The sequence below is a fragment of the Cibotium barometz genome, chromosome 17, assembly GCF_041138505.1.
Source record: "Cibotium barometz isolate CiBa-2024 chromosome 17, ASM4113850v1, whole genome shotgun sequence".
Taxonomy (NCBI): Eukaryota; Viridiplantae; Streptophyta; class Polypodiopsida; order Cyatheales; family Cibotiaceae; genus Cibotium; species Cibotium barometz.
Window position 1 is genome coordinate 3,086,539 of NC_141062.1, and position 24,513 is coordinate 3,111,051.

Genomic DNA, 24,513 nt, shown 5'->3' on the forward strand with positions numbered 1-24,513 from the left:
AGTACTTTAAACATAATGTCTCATGCATTGCTTTAAATGCATAAGCTTTACTAATCTTTTGCTCACCCTTTTTTTGGTTTTGTAGGTCCTGTAATCCTCTCTTTCAACATCACGAAAAAGAGGTAAGTGCTTTCATATCTTTTCTCTCTTTCCACTATTATTATTGCACCCTTGGGTGATGGGGATTTTTTTTGTAGGTTTGCGCATAAGCCTTATATGCACAAGGCCTCATGCATAAGCTTTATGCATAAGCTCTCATGCATAAGGCCTCATGCATAGTTTTATGCTTAAGGCCTCATGCATAGCTTTATGCATAAGGCCTCATGCATAGCTTTATGCATAAACTTTATGCATAAGCCTTATGTTTTAAGATTTATGCATAAGCTTTATGCTTAAGGCCTTATACATAAGCTTTATGCTTAAGGCATTGTACTTTAAGCTTATGCATAGTACTTTAAACATAATACCTCATGCATCACTTTATGCATAAGCTTTACTAATCTTTTGCTCACCCTTTTGTTGGTTTTGTAGGTCCTCTAATCCTCTCTTTCAACATCACGAAAAGGAGGTAAGTGCTTTCATATCTTTTCTCTCTTTCCTCTATTATTATTGCACCCTTGGGTGCTAGGGATTTGTTTTATAGGTTTGCACATAAGCTTTATGCATACTTAAGGCCTTATGCATAAGCCTCATGCATAAGATTTATGCATAAGGCCTCATGCATAGTTTTATGCTTAAAGCCTCATGCTTAAGGCCTCATGCATAGCTTTATGCATAAGGTCTCATGCATAGTTTTATGCTTAAGGCCTTATGCATAGTGCTTTATGCATAAGCCTCATGTATAAGCTTTATGCATAAGGCCTCATGCATAGTTTTATGCATAAGCCTCATGCTAAAGGCCTCATGCATAGCTTTAAGGTCTCATGTGTAGTTTTATGCATAAGGCCTCATGCATAGCTTTATGCTTAAGGCCTCATGCTTAAGGCCTTATGTATAGTGCTTTATGCATAAGGCCTCATGCTGAAGGTCTTATGCATAAGCTTTATGTATAATGCTTTATGCAAGGCTTGCATAACGGCTTGCATAAGGCTTGGATATCAAGCATAGTGCTTGCATAGCGGCTTGCATAAGGCTTGGATCAAGCATAGTGCAGGGAATGAGATGATTTTCGGCTTGCATAATGGCTTACATGCTTTCTTAATATTTTTTTATCTTTTGTGTTTTGAAGAATGAGATGATTTCCAGGGTCAATTGACTTAAAGATCTGGGAAGTCTTCATTTCATAATATTTTTTTAATATTTTCTTTGTTTGTATAGATGTGGCCTGGGTCCTCATCCTCTTGTCCCACAGACCCATAGGTTGAGGCTCTCATCGAGTCTCAAGGTAGAGGGCATCTTTAGCTATACTCCCACCCCCGAGCAGTTGGTAGCCTATGCAGCAAGCACCCCTTTACCATCAGGTCCTAAAACGGAGTCCCTTGCCAGGTACTTTACCCTTGCTAGGCACTTCACCTGCCTTTACATTCACCCCTTATCCATCATCCCCAGTTAGTGCTACAACATCTCCTACACCTACACCTTCAAGAGATGTGACACCTCACATTCATCTTGGCTCTCATGAGAGTGGCAGTCGGTCGTCATAGAGAGGGTAGTTGTGGAGATAGTGGCGGTCGTACGTCACACCGCACTAGCACTGAGAGTGGAGGTAGAGTAGATAGAGGAGATAGAGGATGCCTAGGGCAGTGCTTTGGGGGTGGGGATAGTTCTTCGGAGTCACCACCACATCATGGTGATATATTATATTATGATATCACAGATGTGGGTGGCATAGTTGATAACTCTCATAGTAGGAAGGAGGTGGTAAACTACTTGCGCCAAGTAGTTTTTGCACACTATAAAAACTGCTTTATACATTTTAAGCAGCAAAGGAAGAGCCTAGTGGATGATTGCATTAAAGCTGTCCACACAAGAAGTATCCTAATCCTCACAACCAAAGGTTTAACAGTAGATGGACGCAACACAAAATCAAAGACATACTTAAAAATAGGAGGTCTCTAGTAAGGAGACATGAAAAGGAGGAGAAAGCCCGAATAGATGCTGGTCAAAATGGACATGGCAATCCATCTACTGCTCATAGGGGTGAGTGGAAGAAAGCGAAGAAGGAGTAGTGAACCAGCGACAAAGAAAGCACGACGAATACAAATGGAGCGATATGGATCGTCGCACTTAAGATCTGGAGGTCGTGCATCATGGGAGGCCGAGTTTGTATGTATAGTGCAACTTCATGTCTTTTCTTTGTATTCTCTCTATTATTTGAGTTGTGTTATAATGTTTGTCTTGTGATGTAGCGTGACATTGTGGGTAGAGATCCTACGCCAGCAGAGACTGGCTACCATCACAAGACTGGCTACTGTTTATTTTTATTTACAAAACATGTTTCGACCTTTATAATACTTTCTATTTTTATTTATATATATCTTCACTTTGTGTAGACACAAGGTGGACAAGAAGGAGGACAAGATGACTCGGAGAGTGATGACTCGTCCGAGTAGTTTTCCTTGTAGTTTTTCTTCATGTATAGTTTTGGTTTATGCAACTATGTTTCTTTTTCAAGCCTCATGTGGCTACCATCATGTATGGACGATTTCTTGGATATAAGATGAAATTTTTTATCTTCTTTATGTATCTATGTTTTTATTCAAGCCTTATGTGGCTACGATTATGCATGGAGAAATTTTTGGATATAATGTAATGCAATTTCTCATCTTCTTTAATCAATATTCGAAGTGTGTTCACAAATCTTTTTATGCATATCTATCTTTAATTTAAGTTTTTATGTTAATATCTTTGCTGATCTTGATTCGTCTATGTACAAGTAAGCAAAACCTTAAACCAGAGAGTTGCCTGTGTAAAAAATGCAGCTGCATGTGTAGAAAATGCAGCTGTACATCTGCACAGGCAGCTCTTTGATTTTTTTGAAATTCTAGAGCGCGTCTATAACAAAGGCTATAAAGGCGTCTACTTGTGTGTTTATATGTGCATCTATAAGTGCATTTATATCAGTATAGACATGCTTATCGACGCGCATATAGACACGTGTCTGTAGATGTGATTTTAGACGTGCCTCTAACATTTTAAAGCACGTTGTCAAAACCCGTCTATAAACACGTCTATGGTCGCATTTCCTTGTAGTGAAAATAAAGGAGATGTGGCTACAGTTGTTGTAGGTCATGAAGCATGTTATAAAAATATATTTTAAATGATTATTTGGATTTATTTTTATGGTGAACACTATGTACATATAATACATGTGATTGTTTTTTGTACAACTCTTAAATTTTTGTTTCTAGAATCTCTACTATATGTCGATTTTATAACTAAAATATATAAAAAATCACTCTTTAAAATAAGGGCTACTTAAAATCTCAACCAATACTTTTTCTTAATTCAAGCTTGTACAAGTACACTAGAATGTCCCTTTTTTCAAGTACTGACTCACAAGACCATGCTAGCCCAACTCTTTACCTTTATGAGGATTCATTGGAGAGCCTCCTCTAGCCCTAGTTATCTTAGGTAAGATAATAAAAGAGTGAATCCTATGAATATAAGTGTCTTTAAAGATGATAAATGCTAAAATCGTGTGTGTAGCATCCAACACCCCACCACTAAGAAATTAAGATCTAAGAATCACGATTTAAGCATTACACGTAAAACTTGCAACTTCAGTTTTCCCGTAGAATGCATGCCAAGAAGCTATGCTCTTACATTTTAAAGTTGGCCCAAGGAGGCTTCAACGGGCACTAGTATAACAAAGATTGTCACTCCACCTTGAGACAGCTGAACCTTTTGGAAAGAATAGAGTTATTGTACACAAGGATAACCCTGGATTGGCTTGCAAAAGCCGGGCAGTTTGTTAAAGACAATTTTAAGGATGTAAATGTAGTTTTATGGCAGCTTTCAATTAAGTGACAGCTAGTGATGACCTTAGAAAACCTTGTATGAGAAGGACGTAGGCTAATTATCAATTGGCATTGAAGGGTAGACGTATAAGGAAGTGGTGGTAGTCGTCGTCCAGTAGTAGTTAGTTTTAGTATGTGGGAGTAGTTTTAGTATGTGGGAGAGGCAAAGCTTGAGAGAGAGAAGGTGGCAGGAGGGCCAGGTTGGATGTAGACAAAGGTGGCGGTTTGGCGAGGGGAGAGGGATTGGAACCAAGGGGGGAAGGTGTAGACGTTGGTGGTCCGAGGGAGCTTGGAAAGGCCCCACAAGGGCCCCGTCAGGTCCTTGATTCGGAGTTTTATGTTCAACAGTCGGCCTCGAGAGATGTTGGTCACCCTCACCTCGTATCGACGGTACATCTGCTTCTCGTGACTCCACGACGATGTCACCACTTGCCGGAAAGTCACAGGAGGTCCTGCCTTCTCTGCACGTCTCGAACGATGTGAGCGTGCGTATCAACCACAATTCAAAAATTTGAGCATGCAAATCGACCACAAAACACAGCAGCTTGAGCACGTGAAAAGATTTTCAATAATTATGGAGAGGTTTTACCTGGTGTGTAAGGAGGTCTAGGTGCTGGAGTCTCCTTCGGATGAGGAGGACGTGATGGAGGCGTAGGATAAGAAGAACGAGGTGATGGAGGCTTGGGTGAAGCAGGTGAGTAGCCGGAAGGCTTGGGTGTGGGTACTGTCTTTGGTGTGGCGTGGTGCTGGTTGTCCTTGGCCGGACCATATTGTCCCTGCTGGCCGCCCGCGAATCGGGCCAGGATGCCCACGAGCGGGCCATTGGTGGACGTGGTGGGCTCCGATTGCTCGTATCTGCTCCTGTCGTCCGCGTAGTGGTCCGCAGCGTCGGGCCCGCCCACAAGGGCGCCCACCAGCACGTTAGGGTTGGCTTCTTTGCTTGCGTACCACACCTCATACCCCCCCTTGCAGCTCACAAACGCTCCACTCTTCTTGTATGCGACAATAGACGCCCCTCGGTGATGCACGTGCTGAGGGTACCTCGCCCCATAGCCCACCATGTAGCTCATGCGCATGGGATTGTCCCCCAAGATGTAGTTCACCTGCATTATTACCATAAGGTGAATTTGTGAAGGTTCATCCTCAGGGCTTTCTCTTCTTCAAATGTTTTAATGAGCAGATCGATCCTGAGATCAATGGCCTACCAATTGCCAGTGATTCAGCTAAGCTTACACAATCAAGCCAATATTATAAGCACATTAATTGGCACAAACACATCATGAGTAGTACAACGATCCTCAACAGTTTCTTTCAATAACACTAGTTTTTATAGATAGGGTCTACATACTAATAATAATTGCACGATTAGATGTAATTAGCATTACTGATACCGTGCGTTGTACTGATGGATGCAGGATTACCTGCGACTGAGCTAAGCTTAGCAGCTCCGACGGAGGCACTGAACCGCCCGGGCATTGCAACTGCTGTCCTGCTGCGGAGAGATAATCGGAGTAGACACCAAGAATTAAAGAGGCGGATGTCACGTACTGCATGTTGTTCCAGGGCCGAGTGAACAGCAAACCCCCTAATATAGAGCTCAAATCGAAACGCTCAGGACTTGTGCCGCATTATATAGCGGGATTAGGTTAAGGAATAACTTCACACAAATCAACTTTACAACTAAATAGTAAGCTATAGGTGGATCAATATTCTACAGTACTCATGTGAACTTTTGCATGGACAATGATAATTACCTGGTGTGAATTGGGCGTTGTTGCTACCTGTGTTCTTCCGAAGAAGAGAGCACAGATAAAATTCTGCACCAGCTTGGTACTGCTTCAATACAGCTGCATTTTGGTAGCCCTTCCCCTCCAAAAGAATCTGGTAATTCCCCCCCACACACACACACACAGGGTCGACTCTCAAGAGTATATATATATGTGTACATGTAACATGCAACATAGAGTATTTTTTAATTCCTTTTTTTAAAAGCAGGTTTTCGAAATTTCATTTAGATCGAAAGGATTTTTATTGAGTGCTTCCGTAAGAAAGTCAACGAGTTCTATGCAAATAAGGGGTCTATTTTTTCTAATTGATCAATATAACTAAGAGTAATTTAATGTATCCTTTGAATGGACCTGCTACACGTGTACACTTAGGTCAACTAAAATATTGCATCAAAGCCAGTAACCTTGGATGCCAGGATCTGCACTCCAGCATATTTAACATCCCAACTCATCTCCTTCATCGCCCAGCCAGTTCCACCCAGAGTGTTTGCATTGTTGATGACATAGTCCAAGTAGGCTTGCTCACCTGTAGCCTCATAAAGCCAAATTGCAGCCCACAACAACTCATCCTGCCCATTTATAAATTACGCAGTAACACAAGCAGTTAATTAGAGCGTTAGATCTTCTTGTTTAGCACAAAAAGTCGTTTCAAAATTAATGTAAACTAAGCTTAGCAGGCGTGTAGTATTCTTTACATTGTATCCACTGACTGACTCGTAGAAAGCTTTTGCGTTTGTGATACTGTTATCATACTTCCCTCTGTAAGTGTCTGCAAACGTGAACAGCTGCAGCAGCAAAAGCGAACCTTTTCAATCATATTAAATACGGTATGTTGCAAATCAGAAGCAGCTTGCTAATCAGGAGAATCTGCAGAAATTAGATTGACTCGCTTCACGTACCTTAGCTTTAAGCATGATCAGTTTTTGGTTTTTGATTAAAGAAATGTTCAGGTGTTAGGTGACTGACTATGAATTTAAAATTACCTCTCTCGCATGTTTGAGAAGGGTTTGGGAGTAAACAGGGTCTGTTTTTTGGAAGGCGATGGAGGCAGCTGCCATAGCAGCGGCAGTCTCACCAGCTTGGTCAGAGCCAGGGTGACCGGCATCTAGGCGGTAAGCTTGGCGAGAGGTGGTCATGTCTTCGGCACGTTGCCAGCAATCGTGGTCTGTTATACCGTCACCAACCTGGGGGGCACCGGCGCGTGTCAGTCCACGATTGCTTAATCATGGAGTAAATCATGGATTTCTTAATTGTTATAAATCTACGTCTTAATGCTTGCAGCCGCCGCTTTTAAGATGCAGATCACCAATTGCTAGTTAATCCATATTAGAGACCTCCGCCCAGAGCACATTGGGTTGAGTGTGAGCTTTGATGAAGTAGTCGGTCCCCCATTTGATGGCGTCCAAGGCATACCCAAACTGCCCGCTAAGAGTTAGCGAATGGCTCCACTGCAACACGCCCCATGATAGCATTGTGATGCTGTAAGCCATGGGGAAACCATACTTCACATGGTCTCCCGCATCGTAATACCCTCCTTCCAAATCAACCTGCATTTACATTACCATACCATATATATATTATATATGTAGCTTAGCATAGAATAATCAAACCCATCTAATTAACAAGCGTTATTGCGCCGTAGCATAACTGAGCATTACAATACATATTGTAGTATCATGCTACCTTAGTGTTAAAAAGATTAAGCACTTACTCCCTCGCTCTTCCCATCGTCGACAGCAGAGTCTCCACGCCACACAACCCTTTGGTTGGGGGGCAATTTCCCAGACCTTTGAGCTTCAAAGAAGAGGAAGCTTTTCTCCAATGCATCATGGTAATCAAAGGTGGCAAGGGAGGGGCGAAGAAGTACGAGTAGGGAGGCAACCAAGGCAAGGGATCTGGAGATCCGGCTAGCATGATATTTGATTGCCATCAGTTTGATGCAGCTGCCACCACTTCTACCAGTACAACATTAACAACAACAGGCCTAATTAGCCCAGGCCTTAATGCGAGTGGCGAGCGATAATCAATTCTTCTTCTTGTATAGGGTGCTGCCCGAGTCGTGGTATGGCACTCTCTCACACGTTGGCGCCGCGTTCTTCTTTACGTAGGCTATCTAACCCTTTTTGGCTCCCGCCATTATCTCTCACGTTATGCTCATTCACTCGAGTAGTGTCTTAGGGGTCCTAACCCCTCTTTTGCTCTCGCTTCTTTCTTCAATTTATTTACTTATTTCTCTATTGTGACAACCCTACTATTACTTTGCCTCCTTTATTCCTTACATTCTTTCCTATCTTTTCGTATTCAATTCTCTTTTGCTTATCTTCCTTCTTCTTCACAATCTTCCAACTCTTAATCTTGATTACTCAATGATATCTTTTGTCTTGGCATCTACTCTTTTCCTACTCTCTAGCAAACGGCCTCTATAGAGCTCATATGGTTAGTTCTTGCTACATTTATAACCATGTCACCAAACTTAGTCTCTTGCATCTTTAAACCCTCTCATTTTGTTATGGTACCTTTATGCAAATTCGCCTTGGACTAGAATAGTTGGAGCATTAGTTAGACTTACTACATGTGCATATTCCAAATCACTATAGAGCTTACATCCAGGGTATGGCAATTCTTTCCATCGGGTATACAAAATTTTCATATCACTGGGTTACACCCAGTGTTTGTATGGCAATTCCTTCCATCAGGTATACAAAGTTTTTAGTGGGTGAATAGTGGGTGTGGCGGGCAAGTCCCATAGTATCTTGGCTCCACAAAAGAGAATAGTTGGTCGTTGTAATGTGCGCAAATGTGTGACTAGATCCCTGAGGGCTTAATAAGGGGAGTCACTCTATAGAAAATCCATGCATTCAAGGGGTATATTAAAATTTCCTTATCTGTGAATTTTGAGTATTTAAAATGATCAAATTTTCTATACAAACATAGAACAATTCTTTAAAAAAATCCCTTATGTAATTATATTTATGTAAATTTATCCCGAAAAAGTGAATTAAGAAATACCTTCTTTTGAACTCACAATATATATTAAGATGATTTTGACTGACCCCTCCCCTAACAAGCTAGAGGCAATGCCTTAAGGTGGATGGTGAAACCACTCTTGGAAATGAGAAACAAAGCTAATAGGAAAAGTGTTTCTGTGTTCAAGTCTAAGGGTGGTACTTTGAAGCTGTGTTACACCTTAGCTTGGGAAAAAAAATCTAAATCACTACAATTATTTTCATAAGAATCAAGCTTCTTGTGAGAAGAAATTTTGTGCATGAGCTAATACTTTCAAAAGTTAAACTATTTACAATCAACTCAATGTATCCACTTATATGGTAGTGATGTATGTCCACGTAGGCTAATAATGAGCAAGGACACTTTTCCCCTGTTTAGGAGTTTTTCCCCCAAGTGTATATATGCACTCTTATGAGTGTGTGTAAGTGATCTTATTATCTCACTTCACTTGTACTTCACTTACTCTCATCAATCTATTTTGAGTGTTGTGCTTCTATGTATCTCTCCTTCCTTACTGCATCTATGTGTGTACTTTGATCTCCACTCCAACAATTGGTATCAGAGCAAGTTCTCTTAGACCTCACCCTCTTGTCATCTTCTTCTCAAACTGCTATTTTGATTATCTCGGATTAAGCTATCCTTTTAGGTGGAGAAGGTATACTTATAGTGTGTTGTTAAACTACATTTAACTATATTTTTGCACGTTTCAAAGCGTTTCGGGTTTTTTCAGGGCTCATTCATGTTCTGTAAAGTTTTCACAAACATCTCAGAGGAGTATCAGTTTGAATTGTTTTTGTTTAATTTTTGGTTTTCTACACTACAGAGTAGTTGCATTTGGTGTGCAGATAGGGCTATCATCGTCCTTGACATCACATCACTGCAAGGGAAACCCCCCATAGCGATGTTGTGGAAGGGTTAAAAAAATACAATGTCGCATATACGATAGGATTGGTGTCACATGAACTATTAAAATCCTAAGATCTCTCTAGATAATTGTTATGCATAAATCAGGCATAAACTCATCCACCCGACCACCCTCGAGCCCAAAGGATGCACACATGAATTATAATGAAGTACATCATACCTTTACCTTGATGTCCCATACCATCAAGAGGTATAACTCCAATCCAGTAGCATGTAGCTATAGTGTGAAATGGTAGGTGTTGAGTAGATATAATCCTCTATACAAGATAACATCATATCATAACCTAGCCTCAAGATAACATAGCCTTAGCTTCCATTGAGTGTGCCCCATGCCCCTATTATATAGGAGGGTCTTAAGTGACTCTTGACTCTCCATTTTCCATGTGTGACCCTTAAATGCTTGACCCTAACCTTAACCCTTAAGGTTAGTCCTAACCCATGCTCCACTAGAGCTTGCTCCCATGCTCCCATGCTCACAAGCCTAATGTGGGTTAGCCTCCTAGTATATGCACACATAATGTGCATATAACATACTTCCCCTCTCTCAAAACATTACACTCTTGCAATGAAAAGAAGGAGAACTGCGCTGAACAATCTCAACCAACTCCCAAGTCGAATCCTCTATTTTCCTATCTTTCCACCTAATTTTAACATTAGGGATTAGTCAACTACAAAGTTTCCTTTCCCTGAATTCAAGTACCTTATCCGATTCATGTGGAACATAGGATAATTCTTCGACTTCAACGAGTTCTTGAGGAGTAACAGGGTTATCCTCACCTCCCATTTTCCCTTTCAATCTATTGATATAAAAGACTGGATGAACTCTAACATGTGGAGGTAGTTTAAGTTCATACGCAACCGTGCCAATCCGATGTATAAATCGAAATGGACCACAATATCTAGGAGATAAATTCGAGCATTTTCCTTTTGACAAAGTCTGAGAATCTTTAGGAACTTTTAAATAAACCAACACTCAGTTGAGCGTCCTCTATCAGCATAGAACCGTGCCCTATCTTGAGCACTCCTGATAGAATCCCAAGCTTTGGTTAGCATTTCCTGCATATCACGCAAGAAATTGCTCGATGCATCAAGTTCGATGTCCTTAAGACCGACATCAATAGGTGCCCTGGGTTGATACCCATACATAAGCATGAACGGACTAAAACCGATAGCCGTATGTTTGAAACTGTTATAGGCGAATTCTATCATTGGAAGATATTTTTTCCAATTTGATGCTTTTCCACAAACATATACACGAAGCATATCCTCTATAATCTGATTCATACGCTCTGTTTGCCCATCAGACTACGGGGATGATCAAAGGAATTCATACTCAAAGTAGTTTCCTCGTTGTAAACCATTCGGAATAAAGTAGGAAAACATGGCATTAATGGCAAGAACCAAGGATTCATCGACGGCCCGTCGTACCCACATCTGCACATGGAATTATCAACATCTCGAGTTATCCATATCAACATAAAGAGTCATCAATGTCTCGATGAGTCACATATGTTCATCCATAAACCTATCAGGTGGACTGTATAAATGACCTAAAGGACGGAACTAGAAAAAAGAAATGCCAACAAAGGAAGAATCCAAAATTTTCATAATCTGAACTCAACAAGATAAACTCGTTGAACTTTAAAGAAATGATTTCAACAAGTGAATATGTCGACGAGATTACACTCATCAAAATATGCAGTCTATAGATAAAAAGTAGTTTATCTAGAGAATGCCCACACAACCACTTTAAATGAATTCAAAAAATGAGATTGTCTTTGAATGTTGAGGTCAACATGCTAAGTGATGTTAGAAAAGCAACAATCTTGAGCCCAAATTATCCCATAAGATAATATATGTGAGGGATCGCTAGCGTCCCATACCACCATGATACCACCCATACATACCTTACCAATTTGAAACTCCCTACTAGGCCATCTAGGAAATATGAATAAAATCTTGTATAAAAGGAATAAGATGGCCTTATTCTAGACTTTCACATACTAAAACCTGTCTGTATATACCTGAGACCACATCAAGGAATAACTCTTTCCAAGTACATCATTAGAAAAGAAATTGAATTATTGGCACCTTTCTAATGATAACTACCCACAATAAACACAATAAAGCTGGGGTAGAAAATTAACTCACCTAGATACATAAACAACTAGGTATCCATGTTGGAATATGTACAAGAGTACAAGGAATATACTCCAAAATTACGTGCAAAAAAAGAAGGCAAATGCTACCTTCAAAGCACATGAAATTATCCAAAAGATCAAAAGATCCTAATAAAACCATGGATAAAAGCATAGAAGCTCCTCAAATCCATGAAAACCATAGTTGATCATAAAAATCAATGCATGCCATCTAATGATCATTAATCATGCCAAAAGAAGCATTTATAATTGGTGGCCAACTCATCAATCCGGAGTATATGAACGTGGTGTCGTTCAAGCGAAACTCCAAAGTAAGCAAGTGAAACATATGTGTGTAACACTCATGAAAAAACCCCTAGATACAAGTGATCTAGGCAGAACCTGATGAGTCCATATAAAACTTAGAAAACATCCAATAAAATCCACCAAAACAAACCGATCAACTAACCCATGATAGAATTTGTCTTAGTCTTAGGAAATTAAGCATAGACCACACTTAAAAAAGTGTAAAATAAATTATCATGGAAAAGTGTCAAAGATGAGATCCACTTTGAACACAGATTATAGCCATCATTGAAAAACTTAAGGAACATCTCCAAAAAGAATGGCTAAACAATGGTAAAAAAATCATGAAAATATAGTTCAGAATTAATCTAAACAGAAATATCTACTAATACGAGTATAATTGTATTAATAATATGCAAATAACCCGCATCTATCTAATGTCAGCACGAGAAAATGTACTTCAACATTAAATAACTCTCAAAAATATTAATTTCTCGAGAAAAAGAATTATCATGATATTTTTCTAATTTTTCCTAATTAAATAGGGCCCCAAAATGCGATAATTTTGAATTTCACCAAACCTATCTTATGGCATTCCAAACCTATATTTTTCAAGAAAATTTTTAGCATTTAGATTTTCTAAAATACTGTTGATATTTTAAAAATACCAATTTCTAAGATTTCTAAAAAGAATTTCTAAAAAATTTCTAATTTTTCCTGAGAATCCCATCATTCACGAAATTTTCAATTCTACCTGACAATTCTCAAATCCAATGAAAATTTACAATTTTAATGGATTTTTTAAATTTTTGGGTTTAAAAAATATATTTTTAAAGGAATTATGGTCCACATGCCAAACACCAATCCCACATTTTTCAAAAATTTAAAATAACCTTTGTCTAATTTTCAAGAATTTTTTGAAAATTTTAATTTACCCCGGAATGCAAACGGTCAAAAAATTTCAAAATCCCAATGGTTTTCCCGGAATACGGAAAGCCAACAGTTTTGGGAAAATGAAAAGACAAAAAAAATCGAAATGTGAAAGGTCAAAAGTTTTTGAAATCCGAAAGGTCAAAAGATTTTCCAAAATTCGAAAAGCCAAAAGGTTTCTCGGGAATGCGGAAAGCCAAGAGTTTTCAAGAAAATAATTTCTAGAAACATCTAGAGATTTTTTTCCCAAATTTCATATTTCTCCTCTTTTTTCCAAGCTTTGAAAAGCTTTTTTTGAAATTTAAAAAAATCTTTTTTTAATATATTTTTTAAAAGCTTAAAAAGGCTTTTTTTACTAAGGTTTTTTAAAACCTTTAAAAAAACGTTTTAGGTGCAGCGCAACCTCCCCCCTGCGTGCGCATTTTCCAAAAATTGAGAGAAGGTTTCTCTCTTCTCTCCACCCTCCTCTTTCCTTCTCTCCAATTCCACTCTCTCACCACCCCATCTTCTCTTCTTTGTTAATCTAAGAAGAAGATTAACATTTAATTAACATTTGATTAATCATAATTAAAAGTTAAGTATGATTAAAAATTAATCAACTTGCGCCTACATGCGGGAGAGGAAAAAAGAAGGAAAAATCTGAATTAAGAGGCAAAGAGGGTCCCATGCACAGGGGAGAACATTCCATGCATCAACATGCTATCCCCTACTACATTTCAGCAAAAAATCGACAGAAATTTGATAGCATACCCACAAAAAAACCAGCAAAAATGTATAAAAATACATTTTTAACCATAAAAATGCTCTAAAAATCTCTTAAAAATTAGAAAATTTTCCTAAAAATTATAGAAATTCAAGGAATTCATTCTACCAAAAATATTCACGATAAAATCTGTGCTATTTTGGAAAAAAATTCCATTAATGCTTATTTTAAACCATAAAAAATAGAAAAAAATAGTATTAAACTCATGAAATTCCCCCGCAACATGGACTCGTCCATTGAATAGAAGAAACATGCGTTCCAATTGCCATATTGACAATCCATGTGATAATCATCAACATAAATCAACAAAATAACATTTTTATTTAGTAAAGATTAAAATTTACTTCAAAAAATGCTAAAAATTACAATAAGAAAGAAAAATCAACAACAATTAACTAGAGATTGCTCTGATACCACTGTTAAAACCCTAATATCTCTCTAGATAGTTGTAATGCATAAACATGCATAAATTAGGCATAAACTCATCCAAGTTCGGCCGACCAGCCCCCCCGAGCCCAAGGGATGCACACATGAATTATAATGAAGTACATCATACCTTTACCTTGATGTCCCATACCATCAAGAGGTTATAACTCCAATCTAGTAGCATGTAGCTATAGTGTAAAATGGTAGGTGAGTAGATATAATCCTCTATACAAGAGAACATCATATCATAACCTAGCCTCAAGATAACATAGCCTTAGCCTCCCTTGATTGTGCCCCATGTCCCTATTATATAGGAGGGCCCTCAAGTGACTCTTGACTCTCCATTTCCCATGTGTGACCCTTGGATGATGACCCTAACCTTAACTCTTAAGGTTAGTCCTAACCCATGCTCCCATGCTCACAAGCCTTATGTGGGTTAACCTCCTAGTATATGCACACATAATGTGCATATAACATGTACGATGATGGGCGTTGCGTAAGCGATGATAATTTTTTTAAGTAATATAGTATCAATTAATAAATGACACAAAACTGTCACTAAGTGTGCCATTTCACGTTAAAAAATAGCGTCGCTTAAAAAACATCATGGAATTTTAAACAAAAAATTACCCCCACGAGGCACCCGTGTCTTCCTCTTGGACTATCCACAACTCTCGCTCTCTCACACACACAATATCCTCTTGTGATGTAGAGGTTACTGTCTAGGTCCTGGTGGGTGTAGCCATTGGGCTTTGCCCAAATCCATGGCTCTATCTGGCACCCGTGTCTTCCTCTTGGACTATCCACAGCTCTTGCTCTCTCACACACACAATATCCTCTTGTGATGTAGAGGTTACTGTCTAGGGCCTGGTGGGTGTAGCCATTGGGCTTTGCCCAAATCCATGGCTCTATCTGGCACCACTCCTGTTAGTCATGCCCATCTCACTGTCTGGGCAACTGGATTGGGGCTGGGAGATCCACTCGGGGTGCCTACGCCTAGAAGAAGTCAATCAAGGCCCTTTGTGCTAGTGCTCTAGTACAAGCTTTAGTACAAGATACTATCGTAGGTCTTAGTAGGAGGGATTCTCTGTGTTTGCAAAGCCCAAGGCAGAAGAGGCCTAGGCATCTTTGGTCTAGGAAGCTCATGATCCTAGATAGTGGCCCAAAGCCATCTGTGAAGAGGTAGTGGAACCTCCCTCTGATCTCGTAGTATACCAGACACTCGTATATATAGTGCTTCTCTATCTCAGCCTCCACATAACATAGTGGGCATGTTCTCTCCTTTGGTGCAAATGATCCATATCTCCCAGTCTCAATCCTCAAGTGACCTCAGGGTGAACATTAGCAAGGCCAAGGTCATGATCTTCAACACTTCATCGAACTGGGTAGCCAAGTCCACAGTAGAGTTCAACTTACCAAGGAGAGAAGATAGAGTAGGTCACCTCATATGTTTACTTGTGCAATCAAATGCCAACGTGGATAGTCGTAGCTGAATATCAAAGGTGGAGAGCCGAACATTGAGCACCTACTGCTGAATGCAGAAAGCCAAACGTTGAAAGCAAAAAGTTAAGTGTTGTGAATACTAAAAGCTGAATGCAAAAAGCCAAGTGCTGAAAGCGAAAAGCCGAGCACTAAAAGGATGACTGAGAAAAACCAACAGATGCAGCTAAATGGCAATCAACCAAAATTGAAGTTGGATGCTAAATGGGTTAATGTTAAAGTCAAATGCTGAATGAGGAAAGCCATATGTTGAATTGGTGAGACCAGGCACAGCTGACGGATGCAACTAAATGGCTGATCGAGCAAAATCTACGAACACGGAAGTCCAATCATTGAAAGTTGAAAGTTGAGACTCAAATAGCCACAGCAATAATAGAAACAACAGATATTAAAATTCGATGCTGAAAGCCTCTGAAAGCTATGTGTAGTGATAGTATGAGAGGCTACCCAGAATGTACGACAACATAAATGAATGACATCAATGTACAGAGAAGGAGGCAAAAACCCTAGATCTATGGAAATTGAGAGCTTACCCATAATGTACGAGGGACGACAAAGATTGATAACACCAACAAAGTATAGAAGGGCATGAGTGTACCCGAGATGTACAAGGGCATAGAATTACAATGGCGTAGATTACTAAACCATGACAAAGAATAATGGCGTGGAGCTACTGGCTCGCAAGCAAGCTTTGAGACCTAGGCACTAAAATCTAGACTTTGAATCCTAGGTTTTGAAACCTAAGCTCTGATACCAATATTGGATGAGGGAGTAGATTCTCTGCAGACACACACACACACACACACACACATAGTCACACACCAACTCAAAGAGCGAAAGAGACGACATGTGATAGCAGAAAGTACTCAATAATTAATAATGAGATGAATGTGTGGAGTACAAAGTAGTAGTAGCCCTAGCCCTAGGATTGATGTGGCTAACACACTAGAGTGTGTTCACACATGGGGAAAAAACCCCTACCAGCACAAGGTAAAATGTGTCCGTGTGGTAGGGTTGTTCACACCAGGCAGGACTTCCAAGGATAACACTAACATGGACTATTCATGACTATCCTGCCTATCATTATTCTTCAGGTAGATGATTATAGCTACTCTATTTGGGTTTGAGTGATGTGGAATAATAATTGCACTGAGAATTTGATTGTTCATAGGTCTATCAACAAAAGGGTTACAACAAGGACTGTCCGCCATGCGTTGGCTGCTGCGATCCTATAGCAAAACTCTTAACAAGAATACATATCTCTAGCATAGAAGATTTTTACATGCGAGCAAAAGAAAAAGTAGCAAGACATTTCAATGTAAGGATTAAAAGTGGAGTGTGCCTTGTACGCATGACTTCTAAGGACTGGTACATAAAATGGACAATTGGTCCTATTATAGGTCCAAATTCAGAGCTCACAGTGATGAGAAAGATGAGGACTATCACATAGAAGACGTCAAGAAAAAAACCGATGGTACCCAAGATTTCAATATGGTATAGTTTGGAATATTGGAAAGATATTAAAATCACACATCTTCTTGACCCCATGCACATTTACAAAAATGTTGGACACATCTTGGGGGTATTAAAGATACACAGGCTACGAGAGCGGATGTAAAGGAACAAAACTATAAACTATCTTTATGGCCTATTATAAACCCTTGAACTGGAAAGATGACTTGTCATCCAACAACATGGGTGCTTACAAAAGACAATATAGACACAAATAATGATATGACTGGCATAACTTTCTAAAGTTAGGTCCTATCTATAAATCTCATTCTTGACATTTAATAATTTATGTGGATAGTAAGGCCGAAGGTGGACTATTTGCAGCACATCTTGCCACTTATCATTGATGGATGTTTAACCGAGGGAATTCAAGATGTCATATACTATTCGGGGTCACTTTCAAGGTGCTTTTTCTTCAAAAAAGGGTCTAGGTTCTTGTTTGCAATTGAACTAAGTTACATAATGCTTAGGTGGATCACATCAAAGGAGATAGACACTTTGGAGATACCACAAATAAGGTTGGACTGCATAGAGCTCATGTGCTTTTTGATAGAAAAAGAATTGCCTATGTCATTCTTTGATGGGTCAAAGCATGCATAGGTGGTACCACTTTTCTCCTTTTTGCAAGGCTTTCACAAGTATTTTTTTAGGGTGTAAATGAGGTATTTTGAAAGGAGAAAAAATGTTTAGGAGTTCAAAAAATTTCATGATTAAACATTGTGGTGGTGGTGGGACACGTGCCACTCCACTCTCTCATGCTGTGTCATGCCACTCCACTCTCTCACTCTATCTCATTGCAGTTGAAATCTTCTTCTTCTTCTTCTTCTTCTTCTTCTTCTTCTTCTTCTTCTTCTTCTCTCTCTCTCTCTCTCTCTCTCTCTCTCTCTCTCTCTCTCTCTCTCTCTCTCTTTGCATCGCCTGCTCTCAGGAAGCTTGAAGAAGAGAAATATCCTTCTTAACAGTGATGGTGGTTGCAATTTGCTGATGTGAAGAGGCCTATCACCATTCCCATCCCTATACCTTGAGCTCCTCCTGGCCCCTTGTGCCCTTCTCTACCTGTCAAACTGACAAATAAAAGGTCCTTTCTCGAACAGCCTTAGTAAGACTCTGCAATTATACTAACTCAACCAGAAGAGCATGGGTGGCATCCTCAAGAGGTTATGATCTCTCTCTCTCTCTCTCTCTCTCTCTCTCTCTCTCTCTCTCTCTCTCTCTCTCTCTCTCTCTCTCTCTCTCTCTCTCATGCAAAGTCATAAGAGAACTAGTGGCTGTAATGTCTAACTATGTAACATGTAGGCGGTCCTCTAACTTTGAATATCCTCGCCTTACATGATTTTGCTATACGGTTGAGGAGTTGAATGCTGAGTACAAACTCAAGTTGATAGGAAAGCTGCCAATACATCTCAGTGACAAGGATATTCCAAAGAGTCAGTGGTGGTTGACGGTATTCAATGCCAGCCACCAAAAGGGCAGCAAGATTTTCTTGAGCATCATTCACCCAAAGTTTCTGCATGAGTGCCGGTGCTTTACTAGAAGGTATACCATGGGATTTCTTTAAACAATGAAATCACGACAAAGTTTGCAAAGTGCTTTGCATTTGAAAAATGTGAAGTAGCCAAAAATGATCCAGAGGGCCACGAAATTGCATGGGCCCTTTTTGGCGAGAATGTGTTGAAGACTGTGTACGGCCAAATGGGTGGCCTAAATAGGAAGTTGGACAATTTGAGGAAAACCAATGGGCCACTGAGAGCTTATTCCACTGCTAGGAGCTCAATGTTAGAGCAGTCAAAAGGCAAGCCTCCTCCATTCATGGAGGAAGTGAAAGAGAAGAAGCTCAAAGCAACTTCTGTGAAACATATAGGGTTGGTAGGGCAATGCTTGCCAAGGTGAAATTCAGGTTGGCTGAAAAGGAAGAAGCATCGAGGAAACTAAAAGTAGAGTATGAAAGTAAGAGAGATGTTTTGATTTGGTTGGAAGGTGCTTCCAGTATAGCTACAATGTTCATGTCAAAGCTCGAAAGTTTGAAAAAATGGATGGCTTTAATACAAGTAGCCCTGCGGCCCACCGACCTGGTGGAGTCCGCCGAAAGCTAGAAGTGCAAATCCAACTGTGTGACAAGGGTCTGAGCTTTTGCGGGGTTGACCTATAGAGCCTCTCACTAGTGAAATAAAATCTAGAGTCATTAGAGGTAACAACACTAGGATTTCATTGAATCTTATTATTAAAAGTATTTTTGACTACTTTAAAATATGCTTTTAAGTACTGGAAATCACTCCAAAGTGTTGGAAAGCACACTTAGTGCCAAAAAGAACTTGAAAGATCTTACAGGCACTTGAAAGTTTCCAACCACTTGAAAGTCCTTCCAACCACTTGAAAGTGCTTGTTTGCAAGAAAATGTATGGGATTTCAGGCACTTCAAAGTGCTTTGAAGCACACTTGAAAGTGCTTTCTAGTACTTTATAGCAGTAGAAAGTGCTTCCCCTGAAATGTATGGGATTTCAAGCACTTCATAGTGCTTTGAAGAACATATGAAAGTGCTTTCTAGCACTTGAAAGTGCCTCCAAGAAAATGTATGGGATTTCATACACTTGAAAGTGCTTTCAAACACACTTGAAAGTGCTTTCAAACACACTTGAAAGTACTTTCAAGCATCTAAAAGTGCTTTTTCTCCAATGAACTTTATAGCACTTGAAAGCACTCCAATGTGCTAGAAAAGCACTTTTAAGTGCTAAAAGAACTTGAAAGTGATTCTAGGCACTTGAAAAGTGCTTCCAGTCACTTGAAAGTGCTTTTCTTTAATGTACTTTATAGCACTTGAAAGCACTCCAATGTGCTGAAAAAGCGCTTTTAAGTGCTTAAAAGAACTTGAAAGTGCTTCTAGGCACTTGAAAGTGCTTTCCAGTCACTTAAAAGTGCTTTTAAAGCACTTGAAAGTGCTTTCCAGTCACTTAAAAGTTCTTTTAAAGCACTTGAAAGTGCTTTTTCTATAATATACTAAATAGCACTTGAAAGGACTCCAATGTGCTAGAAAAGCACTTTTAAGTACTTGAAAGAACTTGAAGGTGCTTCCAGTCGCTTGAAAGTGTTTTTCAGGCACCTAAAAGTTCTTTTTCTTTAATGTACCTTACCACACCTTAAAGCACTCCAATGTGCTGGAAAAGAACTATTAAGTGCTTAAAATAACTTGAAAGTGCTTCTAGGCACTTGAATGTTCTTCTTGTCACGTGAAAGTGCTTTTCAAGCACCTGAAAGTACTTTTTCTTTAATGTACGTTATAGCACTTGAAAGCACTCCAATGTGCTGCAAAGCACTCTTAAGTGCCTAAAAGAACTTGAAAGTGCTTCTAGGCTCCTGAAAACTTTCAAGCACTTGAAAGTGCTTTAAGATACCAAAAAATGGTCCAAGGTGCTTCCAAGCACCTTAAAAGTGCTATCGAGTGTTTTGAAGTGCTTCAAACCACTTTGAAACCACTTAAAAGAACTTTGCAGGTCTCATCAACACTATGCTTGATCTTCTCTGTACTGTGTAGATAGTGAAACTCATCCTCTACTTTAAGTGTTCCTTCTCTCTGATCATGGTTTCTATTTAATATTCCCACGTAGAAAAAACATGAAGCTGCTATGTCTAAAGTTGCACATGCGGAGAGCCAATGCCAATTTATAGAGGCACTACTTCAACAACTGAAGCTTGGTGAGATATTCAACATTGTCCCCACACCCCACAATTCTGAGCTCTTTGGATTCACCACCATTTTGGTCGATGGGGAATGTGTTTCTTGTGGTCTACCGTTGGAGGGTGAGGATGTGGTTGGTGTATACATGCTTGCATGTAGACACCAATATCCACACTGATATCCCAAAATCATACATGTTTTTGGACAACCTGTCAAAATATTCAAAGCTTCACAGACTTAGAACAGTTGGACATTCATTCTACCCAATGTCAAAGACACATCATGCTGTAGCTGTAAGTGTGGAACCTATAATCTATGATGTTGCGAAATTGAAGAAGTTTTGTCCTGCCAAAAGATAGTTGTACAAATTTGCACTTTGCTAGTTGATGAAAGGCATGCTATTATATATATTTTCTTCAACCTCAGGTGATAGCTTGAATAGATTTTCCTCTCCTATTATGAGCTCCATATGAAAGTTTATGGTCCGGTGTGTGTACATGAGAACAAGAGGTTCGTTTGACAAGTAGCTCCCACACATCATCATGGACTCTTTGATAGTAGTATTCCATAACTACTAGCGATCTAGCAGTAAGAATGTTGCCCCAATTATCCGGCATCACCCTGGGTATTGTTTCCTTTTCCACAGAGCACTTGATAATGTAAAAGTCTTCACCTTGCTTCCCATTGCTTGACACATTAACAGCAAAGTTGTCTCCCACCCACAATGCGTCACTCGGGGCATCTATGTGACCAACATACATGGGGGTATCAACACCCTATTAGTCACTAGAGTTGTCATCATCTGATCCTTCACCATCACCCATGGGGACAATAGTATGATACTCCCAACTGTCTACATATGCCTTATTCCTACATCTTATCCATTTTCCCTGCATACATGGATCACAAAAGCAAGAGAGCCTCCTACATCTCAAGGCATATTTATTTGTAGCCAGATATTTGTTAACGGAATGCATAGAGCATGAACCTCCTACATGCTTGCATTCCCACTTATTATCTCTTTGTACTTCATCCTCTTTGATTTTCCAAAAGACTCAGTTCACCTTGCTTGTTAATCGAATTCTAGGATTACCAAGAGCTACTGCTATTATCTTACATTAAGGAGTCATGGTGGATACACCAAAGGGTCATACATTCAAGATATAAAGCAATAGTGTCCAAAGCTACAACTTGGATGGGCGCTCGTAATGGTATGACGGAGTATTTATGGTGATTCCCGCTTCAAGAGCGTGTGGTTAGCAAGTTAGGATGAAGTCCTAAGGGATGTACTTCATGGATATATTATGAGAATAGTCATTATAATAGCATTAGGCCTCTTATGAGCCTAAAGTGCCCGGTCGGCCACAATTTCAGTGAGTGTGAATACTTATGGCCATGTATATAGGTGAATTTCTCTCATAATACAACATACTCTCCCATTGTGAAATTGAGTCTTGCTCTTGTTAATCTCTCTCCCTAATGCATGCTAGTGAGTGTGTGTGAGTGAAGTGAGGTGAGAGGAGGGACAAGGACCTGTAGTGCAATGCGGCGGTGTGACAACGCTCGCGAGACACGGTGGAATTGATTCTTAAGGAGTTGTAGAGCTTGGAGACCTCAAGGGTTACGAGCTCGGCCATTGGAAAGATCCTCATGCGACAGTTGCGGTTCACCAGGGAATCTCTCTTTGGATGTGTTTCAAGGAGGGTTAGGGTGAGCCATAACATTTTTGGCATTGTTACCGGGGAGCCATCCCTTAGCTTTTTCTATCGTTTTGCCTCTAATCTATGCATAACCCATTGCCCATTATCTTGAGTAATGGTTTTCCATGATAAAGATGTTGATTTGATGGTGATTTGTGTGAGATTTGGTGTAGAATAGCTCTCTTTTTTGTTTTTGAAAAGAATGCTTTTTGCTTAGTTTTTATATTAATTTGTTGTTTTGGTTATTGTTTTTGTGGTTTTTCATGTTCTTAGGGTTTGCACATAGTTTGCATTAGGCTTAGTTTACTTCCATTGCATCAAAAAATGCAAGAGAATGCATTTCTTAGTGAATGTTAGCTCTTTTAAGTTTAAACATAGAACTAAGATCATTAATTTTAGTTTAATTGTGTGTTTTTTGTTGAAATTATTTAGATTAGAGTGTTAGCAAGCATTAGGAGTAGCTTAATCTTTCAAAATTTTCTTAAAACCATCAAAAAATCCTTGAATTTGACTAATTCCTCTTAATGGACTGGTTTTTGTCATTAAGGGTGATTGATCTTGTTCAAGAGGCCAAAGAAATAGAAAATGTGTTAATTGGGGACTAAATTAATCATACGAGTAGTCGAAATTAGAGTTTTTGAGTGTTTTGAGAGCATCTAGATGCATCAAAACACCTAATCACATCAATTTGTTGATTAATTGGAGAAATATGACTCTCTTTGCTTAACTTTATCTTAAAAGAGGAGACCACGATTAAGAGTCTAATTAATCTCTTATTTTAGATTAATTTACACAATTGTTGATACACAAAGATTAGCATTCCCTTGCTCTATCCACTTTAGACAACCAAGCCCAAAGTCGAAGAGCTCGATGTCAGCTTTCCGATGAGCCCTAGAGCTCCTTCATCAGATATACAGTTTAGGAGATATGGGCCTCCAAACAGGGATGTTTTTCAAAGTTTTTTTAATAAATAGAATATTAAATTCATTTTTTTTAACGTCTGACTTTTCACGGCCCACGGCTCATGTCCTGGTGTTTTATGGCTCACGGCTCACGACCTGGTGTTTCATGGCTCGGATCACGACCTAGTGTTTCACGGCTGGAACTTTCATGGATTTTAATTTTAACTTTTTTAGGAGTCTAGTGGTAAATACGAATTTCCCTTTTTGGGGGGAAATAAATTTTTAGTTCAAAATGAAAGGGGTTGGGCATTTTCCCAAAAAGATAAGTGGAAATAAAAAAAGTCAACCTTTTAATCACACCCCTTACACCCCTCATAAATGACTCCCAAAATGGACAATTTGACAACTCATGAGCATCTACTCATTGAATGCTCATTAGCCTTAATGAGTTATGTAAAAAAGTGATTAAAGATTAATTCTTAATGAGGGATGTTTGGAAACTTATGAATCCTCATAGTCCTGTTTTATGGAGTTCATTATGTCCTTTTATAACTCAGGTTGAGCCATTAAAGGTGCAAGTGTTGATGTGATGTTGGATTTATTATGAGAGAAGAGCATTCCTCCGAATGAGGTTTTGAGAGACTTTTAATCTTGTAAGGGAATTATCAAATTCCTCACGTTCTTTCTTAAGCCTATAGTTCATACAATTTGTATCAAATGACTCTTTTGTAGAGATTATGTCTTCCTCTTAAAAGGGGAAGCGGTACTCCTCTAGGCTTTGTATCTTGGTTGCTGTTTTAGGTTTGGCATTATGAGTCTCAATCAAAATCGGTGACCCTGTAAGACATTCAACCAAGCTAAGCATGCTCTCCTGAGCTTGCTTTTTACGTTCGGCATATGTCATGTGATTATCATTATCCATTTGGGATGGTTGGGTGGGTTCTAGTTTCTTGATTGGTCTCTGTGGTGCATTGAACGAAGAGTAAG

At 39.3% G+C, this 24,513-nt stretch overlaps 1 protein-coding gene across 1 annotated transcript; it reads right to left on the bottom strand.

The window, feature by feature from the left end:
• Positions 1-3,495: 3,495 nt before the first annotated feature.
• LOC147629590 (endoglucanase 11-like) lies at positions 3,496-7,739 on the bottom strand. Its single transcript, XM_086811082.1, has 9 exons — positions 7,458-7,739; positions 7,081-7,293; positions 6,730-6,930; positions 6,442-6,531; positions 6,151-6,315; positions 5,714-5,840; positions 5,381-5,544; positions 4,549-5,062; positions 3,496-4,420 (listed from the first exon to the last, which is right to left on the bottom strand). The coding sequence occupies exons 1-9, from the start codon at positions 7,674-7,676 to the stop codon at positions 4,107-4,109; spliced, it is 2,007 nt and encodes a 668-aa protein (XP_086667208.1). The 5' UTR covers positions 7,677-7,739; the 3' UTR covers positions 3,496-4,106.
• Between the last annotated feature and the right edge of the window lie 16,774 nt (positions 7,740-24,513).